The sequence below is a fragment of the Carassius carassius genome, chromosome 11, assembly GCF_963082965.1.
Source record: "Carassius carassius chromosome 11, fCarCar2.1, whole genome shotgun sequence".
Lineage (NCBI taxonomy): Eukaryota > Metazoa > Chordata > Actinopteri > Cypriniformes > Cyprinidae > Carassius > Carassius carassius.
The window spans coordinates 21,022,151-21,038,435 of NC_081765.1; the positions used below are offsets into that span (position 1 = coordinate 21,022,151).

The 16,285-nt window shown below is 37.0% G+C and overlaps 2 protein-coding genes across 7 annotated transcripts in view; both read left to right on the top strand.

Moving 5' to 3' along the window:
- The first annotated feature begins 266 nt into the window (after positions 1–266).
- commd6 (COMM domain containing 6) lies at positions 267–2,144 on the top strand. The gene is made up of 7 exons (XM_059561228.1): positions 267–470; positions 683–741; positions 925–990; positions 1,083–1,159; positions 1,317–1,485; positions 1,575–1,727; positions 1,823–2,144. The coding sequence occupies exons 1-7, from the start codon at positions 446–448 to the stop codon at positions 1,871–1,873; spliced, it is 600 nt and encodes a 199-aa protein (XP_059417211.1). The 5' UTR covers positions 267–445; the 3' UTR covers positions 1,874–2,144.
- Positions 2,145–4,858: 2,714 nt separating this feature from the next.
- Positions 4,859–16,285, top strand: part of LOC132153005 (TBC1 domain family member 4-like) — a 30,506-nt gene continuing 19,079 nt past the window's right edge. For all 6 annotated transcript variants that reach the window (XM_059562075.1, XM_059562076.1, XM_059562079.1 and 3 more), the window contains exons 1-3: positions 4,859–5,647; positions 14,237–14,842; positions 15,910–15,999. In XM_059562075.1, coding sequence (XP_059418058.1) covers positions 5,246–5,647; positions 14,237–14,842; positions 15,910–15,999 — 1,098 coding nt within the window. In that variant the 5' untranslated portion in view covers positions 4,859–5,245. The remainder of the gene's footprint in view (positions 5,648–14,236; positions 14,843–15,909; positions 16,000–16,285) is intronic.

The following is a 16,285-nucleotide window of genomic DNA, read 5'->3' on the forward strand; positions in this document are numbered from 1 at the left end:
TATTTTAGACTTTTTGGCATTTTATGAGATTACATTAGAGAGAATTACTCGATACTTGCACTTTAAACTGGATTTCTGATTGTCACATAAAAAGTTATGTATGAATTTATTTGAAAATGCACTTTGGATATCCAAGATGCACCTTGGATTATTTATTTTTTCTTTTTACAATTATTTTGTTCAGTAATCTCTTTTCATTTTTCTGAATTATTCCTTCATAACACCAACAGATGGTAGCTAGTACCAATCGACTGTCGTACTATTATTTTGAAAGGAAATCTCAATGAGATCTATCACTTCCGGTCTGGAGCTGCTTTTACAGAAGTAGATATTATAAACAGTACTGGACTAAAGTATTTGATCGATGCTTTAAAACAGTTTCGCTTTTACCATATGGTGGTTGAATGTAGTAGCCTTAAAGTAAATATTGCCATAGTTGTCGAAGATGTTAGGATTGGATCTGTCAACTGGTGAGTAGAATTTGTGACTATTTTCTCGCAAATATAAAGACTCGAGCAAAGCAGCAAGTCAAAATTAACCTTATATACAGACGTTATTATATGTTTTATATAAATAATATACAGTATACTGGCTGCTTTTCTGGACAGAACATAATACGTCGATATGGCATTAATAAATGATTCTTATTGTATAATACAATATGATACAATATTTATTACAGGTGTGGATGGTGTGGTCGAAAAACTCGAGAAGCTCCCCAAAGACTTGTTTGCAGAAACGGTAAGATGTGACATTACATTGGGTGGTCATGTACAATGGGAAGAAAAACATTACGAGTTTGTACTAAGAAAAATGCCACACGTCACAGATCATTTAGACATATTATCATAGTATTTATTTACTGAATGTCCCATTTTTAAGTGTTGTATTGACTGTTCTGATACTCGTCTTTTCATTTCCCAGCTTCAGTCAATCCTGGTTAATCTTTGGGATCAGAACGGAGCAGTAGATTTGATTGAATCCTGTGATGTAAGTTAACCAAATTAAATCCCTGTAAATATACTGTAAATTAAGCATGCATGTTTTTATGTCTTTGCAATGCTTATATTTTCCTAACACAGAAATTTCAAAGAGCTGGGATAAGCCTTGATCAGAAAACTGTTCAAGATATTATGAGACTGATGTCATACTATTTTAGGTACAGTATTATCTTTTTGAGGACGAAATGTCATTGATGCAAATGTTTGTGAATTAAAAAGGCTTATTTTAAACACCCATTGCATAGATGTGTCGATTTGTCTTGTTTGATGTGTGTCTGTTGTGTTTGAATTTATGATAAATGTTTATTTAAACAGGTTAGCTGCAAAGAGCAATCTCAGTGGGGATGTATTGGTCAGTAAATTGACTGAATGCAGCAGTAATTGGTCCAAACCAACCCTACAGTTGGTGCACCAGCTCTGGACTGAGCATGCTGCTCTTCTACATGCACATCAGGAGGTCCTGACAATGGCTAGTATCGGACAGGTGTGTCACATGATTCTTGTTTACAGTATAAACATCGGTCAGCCACTGTTCTCTGTCAGGTTGTTGATATAAAGCTTCTTCACTCTTAGCTTGTAGATATCCAGTGGAAACTGGGAATGGCAGTGAGCTCAGATACATGTCGATCCCTCAACTCCCCGTTCATCTCTGTTCTGATGAAAATCGCAGACACATCAGGGGAGATGTCATATAAATCCTTTGAGATGACAGTTCAGCAGTTTCAGGTATGGAAGTATGCGTTTTCCTAATTTAATTCAACTGTCTGAAGTGTCTGAACAGCTGCAATTAACCATTCTCTTTCTGTTATTTTGTCCCTCAGAACTTCTACAGGCAGTTCAAGGAAATGGCCTCTGTTTTAGAGACTGTGTAATATTTTTATAGTAGTGATTGTGAACCATTTAGTCTTTTATGACCAAATATTTACATTTAAGTACAGTATTTAACAGTTTAACAACCTAAATTTATAGAATTTTCCACCAACCTTTTATTTTTTGTTCTACTGTTACAGTATCTTCAAGGTTAAAATTCTTATTTTATCATAATAAATCGTGGTATTGTTAATGTTAGACAATTTATGATGATCTACTCTGTGGCCTGAATTTCTGAATTTGATATCTCATAATTAAAGAAAAAAAAAAACACATTTGTCAGTCGTTATATTTAATAAAAGGTATTAACTTGAATTAACATACTTAATACCTAAAATAATTGATGCAGAGGTTCAGATGACAGAAGATGTTTCTGCAGTATACAATATAGTATGTGATCCTCTGTATTATTAATTAGTTGGTAGTTTGTTTGTTTTTGTTTTTGTCAGTAATGACTTGGTCTTCTAAAAGTGCTAACAACTTGTACAAAATATCCATGTTCTTAGAATTAGAAGGTCTGATCAAATTATTGTACCGGATCAGATCTAATATACAGTAGATTACACCAAATTTGCTGTTGTTGGCACACTATTTAGACAAAAAAAAAAAAAAAAGAAGACGGAGTGAGAAAGAGTGCAAACACGAAAAAAAAGCTCCAGCAAGCCAGCAGGTAAATCATCTTTTATAATATTTAGGAGTTTGTCACTATTTAATTCTTGAAATTAAGTATATTTCCAATTATAAACACTTGTCTTGATACTAGTAATCTATAACACTTAATATTTTATTAAAACGAAATAGTAGGTCTATAAATAGTTACAAATAAAGTATAAATGTTCTAAATTAGTTGTTTATTAGTATATAATATAGATTTATGCTGTAAAATATAAAATTAAATGTCTAATAATTATAGGGGAAAGTGGGGTAAGATTAGCCACTTTTTACTATTGTGGTCCTCAAGATAAGGGAAAATGATGCAGAAGTACAATGAAAGTGTCTATCCTGTCCAAATTAAACTATTCTTCTAAAGAAGTGTTGCCATGGCTCTGTATGACCCAGGTTTGGGGTAAGTTGACCCGAGTCGCGTCAGTGGGTAAGATGCACCATCTGGGTGTAAAATGACCATCTGACTGAATATGATTCATAAGAATGTGAAATAAATAATAATTAAAAAAAACTAATAATTCCCTTTCACAGACAGTCATATTTGTTTTCTTAAGGTTAACTTTTACACCATAAAGCCAACCAAATTAAGTTTACATTTCAATATTTAATAGTTTACATCTCTGAAACAATATGTTGAACACCAAAGTTGTAGCTTTCCTAAGAACAGACTAAACCGAGTGTTTGTTTGCCATTAGTGACTACAGGTTGAAAGATATTTTTATTTATTTATATATTTTTTCATAGCAATATCTGGCAACACTGCCAGAACTCAAACTGATAGAAATCAAAGAGCCCACAGACATGTTATTGTTGACAGGATACCACATTTGGTAAGGCAAAAGCAAAGCAAAAAAACAAAACAAAAAACACATCATATTATCTGTCAGATACATTATCAACGCTATAAAAACAGTAGCATATAACACTAGTGCAGAGATCTGTGGAACAAGTATGTTACGTCTAAACTATTAAAGTTTTTAGCGTATATAATGAGTGGGGTTATTATAGCACAGACCACACTGATTTTCAATCCCTGTCTACAACTGTGGTGCCTTCCGTTCCCCCAATCTGTTTCTCCTTTTCACAGTTTGGCAGAAATTATGGGTGGTTCCAAAATACATGGTCACATGACAGTAAAAGTGTAAAGTCGCCAAGATGCAGGGGCTGGGTCAACTTCCCCTGCTGAGAGAGAGCCCACTCTTATCAAAACATCTACAATAAAGTCCGTTCTTATAGAGGGTACTGTCTTCTCTTTTAATTATATATTTGTAACAAGTGAATAATTTGATTTAACAAGCACACACCCTCCTTGTGCCCCCCTTTTTTTTGATTGGGCATCTGCCCCTTAAAATGTCTGTGGACGGACCTTTTTAGGAGGGCACGGTTTAGCTGGCTGCTTCTGCTGGTAGATCTTTATATGAGTAAAAGCAAGTTTCTCCATTAGTGGTCATTAAAAGTAGTTTTTTTTTTTCAGATTATCAGGTTAAATACATTTTTTATTTAAAATAGCTCTTAGCTCTTCTTTGTCTTTCAGGTTTTCTAAAGTAGCCTAATTGATCACATGACACTTACAGCTTGAAAAGAATTGTCTCTTTAAATGAAAACTCGTGATAGCCGCATCCAGGTTGTGTACTTTTAAATAGCATACTACTCTTACTATTTCTACAGTGCTTATTCCGTAGAATATTATTGCAGAAATAGTAAAAGCAGTGGTATGCTTTTCGAATTCAGCCACTGAGACAGCAGAGGGCGCCGTTGAGTATTGTATCTTTTTTTTTTTTAAACGTCAAACGCATATCTTTTATATATTCATATCAAAATTACTTGGCCAAAATAATGGTTTGATGGATGTCACCGTTTACATGTTTGCTGTTTCATGAATTACTTTGTGTTTCATACTTGTGTTTATATGTAATGGCAATTTTCATATTCACAACCGGGGCATGTTGTCACAAAAAGTCAGTTTTTATAGCACATAAAGAAGTCGCTTTTCAAAAATATTATATTCACTGGAGTAAAAAGTGTAAAACTAGCTCTAAAGCGTTTACTATTAACATACCCTAGGCCAGTTCAGTGTGTATCCTGAAGGCAGACAGGGGAGCCAGAGATACACACACACACACACACACGCTAAAGTGAACACGTCTTCTATGGCCACTCCTCCTGAAACAACAGCACTCTCTGTTCTCCACCGCTGTAAAATGACTCAGTAACGACTGAAAAGTGATGTGCAACGACTCTAATAGACCCCAGCTGATGCAACTTCACACAGGAGACGTCTGTCCGATGCGGCGTCCACAATCCGAAGCGCTGGGACTCGAGAAATCTGCAGGAATAAAACGCGCTTCCTTCAAGAAGTTGGATACACTCACGCGAATTCTTTAACTTCATATATGGATTAATCGAGCCTTCAGACACTTTGAATGGATTATTTTATGTTTAAAGAGTGATCTGACCGCTAAAATCCTCGCTGCATTTTAAAAGCCATTATTATTGTACTTGAGCTCTGCAGGACACACGATCTTTGCGCACTTCTGACTAAAAAAAGCGTGAGTGATCCATGTGCCATTAATGCACGAGGAGATGTTTCCACCTGCTTTCACACAAAAATGACCCGTGCATGTATTTATTTAGGCATTTAGTGAAATAAAGGCACTGGGTTGTTGCATAAAGCAACTAAAGTCTTTGTCCCGGAGCCCTTAGGAGAGATGGAGGGACAGGATGGCAAAGGGGATAATAACAGTAATCAAAAGGCAGACAAGAGGTTTACTCTTTGGTACATGGGCTGGTCTTCTCTGGACAAGCGGACCACGCTACCCATGCTGCCCTGGCTTCTGGCGGAGATCCGGAGGAAAAGTGAGAAGAACGAGTCCGGTCCCGCACAGGCCAGAGAAGTTCAGCTGTATCTCTCGCCCTCTCTGATCCGCTGCGTGCCCGCGAACTGCAGCAACCCGTCCGTGTTCATATTCGAGCACAAAGCACAGTTTATATCCAGGTTTATCCACAATAGCCATGACCTGTCTTATTTTGCCTACCTTATCAGAAGTCAGCCGGATAACCCCGAGTCTGAGATGGCATGCCATGTGTTCAAAGCATGTGATCCAAACCAGGTATGTACGGCCACTCATTCAACAACTGTTCAATCAAAAACAATAGTTTGTGAATCAACCTTTTCTGGGGTTTTGGATTGGAGGTTTACTGGTTATCGGTATCCGGCGGCCTATAGATAAGTGGGACATATTTGACGTTACTTTTTTTTCCACCTATATAAACACTTATTCAGCTTAAATGTTTATATATATATATATATATATATATATATATATATATATATATATATATATATATAAACATTTAAGCTGCATAAGTGTTTATATGGGTGGAAAAAAAGTATATATATATTCTATCTATCTATCTATCTATCTATCTATCTATCTATCTATCTATCTATCTATACCCTGCACCACGACCAATTTAAGAACAAATTACAGTCATTGTTTTTTTCAAGTATTTAATTTTTAGATGGTACATAGACAAAAATAGCAATATACCTGGTGCGTGTATGTGTGTGTGTGTGTGTGTGACCACCAGTCAATTCAGTCATAAGGGTCAATTTTGTCGAAATTGAGATTTATACATTATCTGAAAGCAGAATAAATAAGCTTTAAATAGGATTGGACAATATGTGGCCTAGATACAACCATTTCAAAATCTGGAATCTGAGGGTGCAACCCCCCCCCCCCCCCCCCCCCAAAAAAAAAACCCCAAACAAACAAACAAAAAAAAACCATTCAAAATATTGAGAAAATCCCTTTATTTTTTTTATTTTTTTATTTTTTTTTAAGTGAGGTGACATACAGCCAAGTATGGTGACCCATACTAAGAATTTGTGCTCTGCATTTAACTCATCCAAAGTGCACACACACACACACACACACACACACACACCGTGTGTGAAAATAAATAATTTTGACCCATACAATGTATTTTTGGCTATTGCTACAAATATACCCCAGTGACTTAAGACTGGTTTTGTGGTCCAGGGTCAAATATATATATATATATATATATATATTAATATATCTATATATCACATTAGGGGAAAAAAACTATCTTCATTCCTTTAAACCCCCACCTTTTATTCTAATGCACCATGCTTTATGCACCATGCTCTAAACTTTTACAATGCCAGTGCCAGTGCACCCTGAGGCTTAGTCTGCTATAAGATTGACAAGTCTTTGTCAGTTGGATAAATGCCAGTATTTAGGCCACCATTATTCCAGAGGAATTAGATTTACAGAGCATCATGTAAAGATGGGTCAGATCTCTCCTGGCAAATGCAGGGGAAGGATTAGTCAGATCAGCTAGACAGTACACACTTAGAATATTGAAATCCCCCCTTTCTCTGATTGCTGCCATACAGCCTTGAAACAACAATAATAACCACGATGCTCTACACTTACATTTGAGTTCTCTATTCCATGGTATTGATTAGAGATTAGTTGTAATGTAACCCTATGTGAGTCTGCTGCTGAGCTATATTTGAGACACCTGTTCTCAAATTTAAACATTTCTAACACATTTACAAGCATATATGTTTGTTGCTTTGTGAATTTTAGTTGAAAAGTAATAATTTTCTTTGCACTTGCCACATTATTTATGCTATTTGTACTATTTTTGTACATTCTCAGAGGTAAAAGTGCTTAGAAGTGAATGTGAGGAAGGGAAGGTTTCAGCGTCCTGTGAGTACATGTTGAGCTCCAGAGGTGACATACATCACCGTTGTGTGTTTTGCAAGAAAAACTGACTGGATAGCAACATGTGCTAGATTGTCCATGAGGAATGTGTCTTAGCTCTAGTCTTAAGATAGATGCTGGCTCATTTCGAAGTGCTACCGTGCAGCAGTCTGTCTAGTGTTCAGAGACTTACTCGGCTTGCCCTTCAAAATAAAAATATCTCCTGCTCCTAATGCAGCCCGATCAGTCCTTTCCAGATGCCTGTGGAGTAATATAGTTCAACATTTAATGCTGTGGGTGAACCCACTGGCCCCCTATTTATAACTCCACTTCCAGCATGGAATAGCCCTCCCAGTATAAGGGCAACAAAGTAAGGTTATGTTTCCTTTCATAATGAAATACTATGTACGCAGATGCCGGGCCTCATTGTACTGATAGAACTGAAAGGAAAACATTATGTGTGATTAAGCGTTGTTTATGCTGTGGGCAAGAAAAAATGCCTGGGGTCCCTTTGATGCAGTTTGCTCATTGTTTATGCATTTTAAAGAGTTAGTTCACCCAGATAGCAAAATTATGTAATTAATAACTTACCCTCATGTCGTTCCAAACCTGTAAGACCTCCGTTTGTCTTTGGAACACAGTTTAAGATATTTTAGATTTAGTCCGAGAGCTCTCAGTCCCTCCATTGAAGCTGTGTGTACGGTATACTGTCCATGTCCAGAAAGGTAAGAAAAACATAATCAAAGTAGTCCATGTGACATCAGAGGGTCAGTTAGAATTTTTTAAAGCATTGAAAATACATTTTGGTCCAAAAATAGCAAAAAAGACGACTTTATTCAGCATTGTCTTCTCTTCCGTGTCTGTTGTGAGAGAGAGTTCAAATCAAAGCAGTCTGGATATCCAGTTCGCGAACGAATCATTCAGTTCACCAAATCGAACTGAATCGTTTTAAACGGTTCGCATCTCTAATACGCATTAATCCACAAATGACTTAAGCTGTTAACTTTTTTAATGTGGCTGACACTCCCTCTGAGTTCAAACAAACCAATATCCCGGAGTAATTCATGTACTCAAACAGTACACGGACTGAACTGCTGTGAAGAGAGAACTGAAGATGAACACCGAGCCGAGCCACATAAGAAGAACCGAGGAGCTGATGATACTGCGCATGTGTGATTCAGCGTGAAGCAGACTGACATACAGAGCGCATGAACCGAACTGATTCTTTTGGTGATTGATTCTGCACTGATTCTGTGCTAGTGTTATGAGCGCGGGTAAACCGAAGGCTTGAATCAAGGGCAATCATCGCAAATGATGCCATTACGTCGAGCGCAAAAGAACCGGTAAACCGTTTTCTTTAACCGGTTTATTGAATCGAACTGTCCGAAAGAACTACTGGTGATCCGAAAACCGATGCAACTGGTTCTTGACTTGTGAATGAATCAGTCTTTTGTTCGTTATCTGGCTCGGCTCGGTGTTCATCTTCAGTTCTCTCTTCACAGCAGTTCAGTCAGTGTACTGTTTGAGTACATGAATTACTCCGGGATATTGGTTTGTTTAACTCAGAGGGAGTGTCAGCCACATTAAAAAAGTTAACAGTTTAAGTCATTTGTGGATTAATGCGTATTAGAGATGTGAACCGTTTAAAACGATTCAGTTCGATTTGGTGAACTGAATGATTCGTTCGCGAACCGGATATCCAGACTGCTTTGTTTTGAACTCTCTCTCACAACAGACACGGAAGAGAAGACAATGCTGAATAAAGTCGTCTTTTTTGCTATTTTTGGACCAAAATGTATTTTCGATGCTTCAAAAAATTCTAACTGACCCTCTGATGTCACATGGACTACTTTGATTATGTTTTTCTTTCCTTATGTTTTTTGGACATGGACAGTATACTGTACACACAGCTTCAATGGAGGGACTGAGAGCTCTCGGACTAAATCTAAAATATCTTAAACTGTGTTCCAAAGATAAACGGAGGTCCTACCGGTTTGGAACAACATGAGGGTAAGTTATTAATTACATAATTTTGCTATCAGGGTGAACTAACCCTTTAAGATGGGGCTGGTTGCTTTGCAGTTTGGAGCGATCACCAAAATATGAATTAAAATCAATGTTGCACAGGATATAACCTACTTATTCCTACTAGTCAGAGTATACAGTGTCCCACATTATCCAACTGACCTGAATACCTTGTAGTTGGTCTTCCTGGTAAAAATAATTAGAATGTCATTCCAGTCTATGTCCAGTACAGGATGTAACCAGTGATTTGAGTTTCTGAATGTCTTGTCCCAGTGTGAATTGTATTTTGGTACTATTTCAAACTAGTGAGTGGTGGTGTGGGGGGTGTACTTACAAATATTTAAGAATATTGACCATGGGCCCTGAAGTATTTCATAACCAAACTTGTCTTTAAATAGTGATTTTTAGAAGTTCCTTATAAATAAATTGTGTTTATAAATAAATAAAAACCTGCTTGAATCTTTCTGTGCTCTTTTCTGTTTTCACTTTATTTTTATGTGGCTTGACTGGTAAGTTTCTGAAAAGCCTCCACTGCTATTTGCATTATATATCTTGGTTTTTAAATTGCATTCTAAAGCATTCCTATCAACCTTTACACATGAGAAGGAGTAAGGTCACAGCAGCACATTGGTGAAATTTTCCACATTCTTTAAATTACAAAAGCAAAAATGGTAATAACCAATGATATCTCATGACCAATTCGTACGTATTTTTCGAGGTGGCTTATTCATATGAATTTGTACGACCTCACTCGTACGATTTTATATGATTTGTCTAAACCCCAGTGACGGTTAGGTTTAGGGGCGGGGTTAGGTGTAGGTCACTCGTACAAATTCATACCAATAAGCCATCTCGTAAAATATGTACGAATTGCCGTGAGATCGGGTTGTAATAACCTTGTGAAATATGAGGAATATGCACTAAATATGCACTAATCAGTGTATTTGATTTTTATCTATTTTTAATGAAAAGCTGGAATTTCTCATCACAGTTCTTTGTGTTAAAAGAGAACGTGTAAATAATAAGTTTAAACTATTAAACATGTCACAGCAGTTTAATTTTCCTCAGCTGGTTTCAAGTTTCTGTGTCATACGTGTCTTAAAAAGCTTGAGAGGCATACAAGAGTTTGAACAATCATCTGCAATTAAAAATATATGAATGTCATTACATTTGATTACATCATATAAACCCTAGTGACATTTATCTGTAAATATCAGAATGTTTCACAACAGCAGTTTCTACGGCAGATATGAATCATAATCATGTTTTAATTTATACAGCGCCTTTCTCAGGCTCAAGGCACTTTACAGGGTACACCAAATACTCATTACATAGTTAACAATAAAGTGGACATTGGACATTTGCCCAATCCAGTCACAGTTAGTGCAGTTGCATATAACACAAATTAAGCAATAATATGGGACAAATACACAGTGCTATTTAGTGATAGTGTTGATTAAACAATCAATAATCTAATCACTAAAAGCCTTTGACACCAGTTTGTTAAAAAGGCAAATATTGCTAAGGAAAGTGAACAAATTTTTTCTAAAAATGGTTTGCGTTTGATGTAATACAATGACACAAATTTTTCTGTTGGTAAAGATGAATGCAGGAAATGCAAAAGAGATAACAGGAGGAAAATAATGAAAAGTTTAATAAACATTCAATAAATATTTTTACAGCTTGTAATTCACACTCTTTTACTTTAATCCTTGCATATTTGTTTCAGTGCAAATAATTCATTAGACTACATGGGGTTCTAGCATCATCTTGCAATTAAATAATTCAGACCATTTAGGGGCTTATAACACTGTCGTTGATTTCTGGTGAGGTCACTTAAGTTTCCTGCAAATGTGTCTCATGCTTTTTTAGCTGTTTTTTTACTTCTACACTGGTCTTGTGACCTAAAAACAGCACTAGAATGCATTGCCTTTTCACAGTCAGATAAAGAAAACAGTGTTTTGCAGATTATTCAAGCTGGTTAGGTAGAACTTTTTGGAAATCTGTGAGTGTTCATGGGAAATAAATCATCTGTCAGCTGAAAACAAGCAGCCACACCCTTTGTGCTGCTTATACAGGCAGGCCATTTGCTATGATTGCTTGAATGATTGTGTGAGTGTTTGCTTTTCCCCCTGATCTCAAGGAGCCTTTTCGCCCTGCTGCACTGTGATTTTCCACAAGTTGGCCTTGGGAGATTTAATAAAATGTTTGAATTAAACTGAGCCATATTTACTGAGAGACGTGCATTGGACAGCAAAGGTCTGGGGTGTCTTTACTTTTACTCCAAACTTGCTTGTGAAGATACTGCAATAATTGCATAAGACCAATTGCAAAGTAAAGAAATGTGCTGCCTGCCCATGCAGTACTTGCTGCTACCATGCTGGCCTGTTATGGGTGGATGCCAGTGTGTTGCTATACGGTTGCTAAGGCATTCTGAGTGGACTTTAATGTGGTTTATAGGGCTTTCTGGATGGTAACTTTATCCAGCCTCAAGTCGTTGAAATTCCAGTTCTATTTATAACTTCTGGTCCCTCCTGTTTTTTGCACTCTTGGTGGTCAGCTATAGGTGAAAGTTGTAAGCCCGATAGCACACCTCTTCTCAACAAGCCACATCTTAAATAATGGTTTATGTTTTGGTGGGTTAGGTTTTTTTTATACCTGCAAGCCCATAGAAAAGATGACTTATATTATAGGGGTAGTTTTATGCCAGTGAGGAAAGCAAAATGTCAAAAGTCCAATGCCTCTAATGTGTAAGTTTTTAGAGGTTTCAGCACGTTTGTCAAACATGCCTGTGTTTATCTTTGTAAAGATAGACCACAGCGTAGCTTTCTCTCGATTACTGCCTTGAACAAGTAATCCATGTGACCTTGGTATGGCGCCGTGTATTTTTATGCAGCAAGCACTCTGTGGTCATTTTGTTCCTGGAAGATTTGATTATATCAACTGGATTCTTGTTAACTGCTTTGTGCTCTATGTGCACTTTGCAACATGCTAATTTGTCTCAGAGCTTGGCTTGTCACCTTCGTTTGACTGAATCTCTCTCTCCCCTTCTCTTTTGTTTTGCTTTAGCAGTTTTTTTTTAAAGGCATCATGAATCTCTTTCTGTTTTCAGTTTATATAGAGTCTCAGAATAGAATCTAATACCAGGCTTATGGTAGTATATCAGGCTAGCCAAGCATGCTCTTCCAGTCTAGTCTGTGAGGCCCTGTCCCAAATGGCACCCTAAACCCTCGCAGTCTTCCTCTGAGTCCAGACTTTCGTGACGTAATGCCGTTTTGACTGTCTGCTGCAGAGCTCGCCCCAGTGCGGGTCGAGGGTGCATGACGGCCACAAAGGGGGTGCTCGGGAGCACACTTTTAAATGCTAAAATGACTAGTGGGGCACCCTACGGTCTTGTGGACTTAATGGACACGCGCACGCAGCAGAAATTGTAAGTCTGCAAGACCAATAGTGCAGATGAAGTGTTCAATTTGGGACAGGAGTCGCTGGCACTAGGCCCAATTCTGTCACCACTAATTTTTTGTATTCTCTCAACAAGATGTGTCTTCCTAATAAATATCTAAATAAATTGTCTTATTTAGCATTGCCATAAGCTTGTACAAACTTGAGCTGAAGAGACATGGCAGAACTTTTCAGAGCCAAACAAAGGCACAAGAGGTCATGTACATAGTATTTTTTGAGGTATATCTGACAGTTACAACCAGTTAATATACCATTTTTTAACCCAAATGCATGAATGTGTATTTGAGTTTGGACAATAGGGAGATGACTCAAAGTTAAAAGGCTACTGAATAATTCTATTGATCCCCGCTGTGGCTTAATAAAGCTACTGAGTTAAATTAATATCATATTTTAATTAGTAAAATAATGTATTTTATTTACTGTTATAAGTTCAGTTTTCAGTCAAAATTTAGGGGTTGGATCGATTAAATATTGTCAAATAACACACACACACACACACACGTTTGTTTTTGTGAAAAGTGGTGACATCCCATAGGCGTAATGGTTTTTATACTGTACAAACTGTATATTCTATCGGCCCTATCACCAACCCTACACCTAACCCTCACAGGAAACTTTGTGCATTTTTACTTTCTCAAAATCTTATCTGTTTTCTCAGTATTGTTGTGGAGACAAAAATGAAGGTGAATTGGAGTTCCCGACAATTATTTTCTGAAAAAATAAAATAAAATACTCAAAAGAAATTCAAAGTGTGTTAATATAATCTTAAATTTAGGACAGTGTCCACTGTGTCTTAAGTCTTAAACCTTTGAAAAAATAAGATGTACTTATGAAAATTCTAAAATATTTCAGAATGTCTTAAGATTTTTTTCAAGAACTGCACTTACTTGACATTCTTACAAACCTTGCAAACCTTTTTTTACATTTGAGTTTATCAGCTGTTTGAAACATGCCTGTTAGATCCTGTAAAGAAAAACATTAAGATACAAGGAAATAGAATTAGGATTTTCTTATACATATTTTGTTTGTATATGTATACTGTTGCCTATTTGAACAAGTCTCAAACACTGTTTAAACCAAACCTATGCCCTTGCACCTAGTTTAGAAAGATTCATACTGATTTTCAAAAATAGAGATCTACATTTCCTAGCTTCAGGTTGCACTCTAAATGATCGACAGTAATATCAAATACCAGAAAGGAGGCCCTGTCTGATAGATTTATATCCATTTGGCTTCTTTAATGCACACTCGGGTTCTTAATTATTTATTGTTCCAATATCATCAGTCTGCCTTGGTTTATGTATCACTGCTAAATTGTCCTTCAGGGGCTGAGCATAGTTATGCAATCTGCATGTCTCCCTGCAAACGTTTAACACAACAACTGAACCTTTTTATTGACGTTTTGTCCTCGTTTGCCTTTCAGTGTGTTGATTTAGTATTTTTATTGTTGATCTAATGTTCTACACTGTTCCCCAGGTGCCTGAGGTTATTAGCAGCATTAGACAGGTGTCCAAGGCTGCTCTTAAAGAGGAAAGCAAGCCCAGGCAAGACAGCGATGAGTCTTTTTACAACTCCCAAAAATTTGAAGTGCTTTACTGTGGAAAAGTGACAGTCAGCCACAAGAAAGCCCCTTCCACTCTGATTGACGACTGCATTGATAAATTCCGCCAGCACGAGATTGAGCGTAAGCGTCTGCGGCTCCTCAATGGCCAGCGCAGCTCCACCGAGGCCCACGTGGAGTTCACTATGGGTGAAGACCTTATAAGCTCCTCCCTCTGCAAAGTCGACAAACTCGAGCCCAGCTTGATTGAGGAAGAGCTGTCTGAGAAGGGCAATGGGAATCTGGACCTGACTAGTTCCTCCAGTACAGGTAGCCTACTAGGGGTCTTTCCTGAATGTATCTTGGAGGACTCTGATTTTGGGGAGCAGCAGGAGATTCGTACACGCTGTAATAGCTTGGCGGGCGGCCTGCAGAAAAGGCCCAGAGAGGCGGGCAGGGGGTCGACTCGTAGGAGACATGCTAGTGAGCCCAATAATGTGCAGCCTTCTGATGCTGACAAGAATCGCACAATGCTGTTCCAGGTACTACACACAGATACACGCCTACTTTTAGCTTGTTATTTCATTAACTTTGACCTCAAAAATAACATTTCTTTCATCATTTACTCATGTTAGAATGCAAAATATATTAATATATCTTTGCAAAAGATATTAATACACTGTTTTTTTTTTCCGAAGAATTTTTAAACGGGGGCAATTCATTTTTTGTCTTTTTACTTAAAGCAAATTTTAAAAAACTTATATTCACTTGCCATGAAAATAGTTAAGGAAGCTGGCATGGCGTTGAAATGCCAACCAATCAACAATCAACAGTTTTTGTCCATACAGTTGAAGTTAATAGACAATCCTCTACATTGCAAGTAAATCAGTCACATGAGTGATTGAATATTTTGCTAGGTTAATAAATTATGTCTGCCATTAGAGAATGGCAATTTCACTCACCAGTGAGGCTAAGAATAAACTATTTTTACTGTGTGTTGTGTCCTGTGACTGCTTCAGTTCGCCTACACACTAGGTACCAGAATAATCTGACTTAGCGTTTGACAGGAAAGAATGCATATGCTTATTTAAGGGCATGGGATTCAATTTAAATAGACAAAAAATAAAAATGGTAAACCAAAAATTAGGTCAGTGGTGATTCTTTTAGCAGTGTGTCAGTACAGGGTTGATGTAGATCAAAACAACTTTGAACCCCACTGACATTTAATTTTATGGAAGAAAAGGTGTTTTTTTTGTGCTCCAGCTTTGGGTGAACTATCCCTTTAACGTTTAAATCAGCCCTACGCATGCAAATGTCTGTTCTTTGAGAGACGAAATGCTAAATCTTGCTAATTAGCATGCATGACAGTCTAGCAGTCAGTCGTTTTCCTTTTAAAAATTTTTCAAGGATATGTGTCTCTACAGTCATTTAGTTGAGAAATCAATTACAGCTTCTGCAAACTTGATGATAAATAGAGTTGTTTTGATTCAAATACAGCTCTCAAAAAACACTACGTGCTCCGTTATCAGTTACTTGATATTTGTGTTTTTATTTCTGCTGCTTCCTACTCAGTAAGCAAAGTATGCTCTCAAATGGCTGTTTTGTGCAGGTTGGACGCTTTGAAGTGAATCTCATCAGCCCTGACACCAAATCTGTGGTTCTGGAGAAGAATTTTAAGGACATCTCATCCTTTTCACAGGTCTGTGTGTGTGTGTAAGGAGTAGGTTGGTTTGGTTTTAGAGCTTTTTATGTGGTAAAATCACTGTGACATCTTTAAATGCTAATTGGCTTCATTGTTGTATAATGCCATTGTTCAGTAAATAACAATTCTGTGTATTACCAATAATAATATTAAAGAACTCTTCCGCCAAGTAGTGTAGTTTATTAGACTAAATCTAAGCTGTTTATAGTTGCCAAGAAGTATAGCGAGTTGGTACATCATATAAAATTCAGTTGCACTCAGTTTTGAACATGTTTCATCCAAT

Coding starts and splice junctions, on each gene's coding strand:
- commd6 (XM_059561228.1), top strand. CDS start 446: ATGTTAGGATTGGATCTGTCAACTG. Junction 991..1,082: donor ATTTGATTGAATCCTGTGAT/GTAAGTTAACCA, acceptor TTCCTAACACAG/AAATTTCAAAGAGCTGGGAT. Junction 1,486..1,574: donor CAATGGCTAGTATCGGACAG/GTGTGTCACATG, acceptor CTTCACTCTTAG/CTTGTAGATATCCAGTGGAA.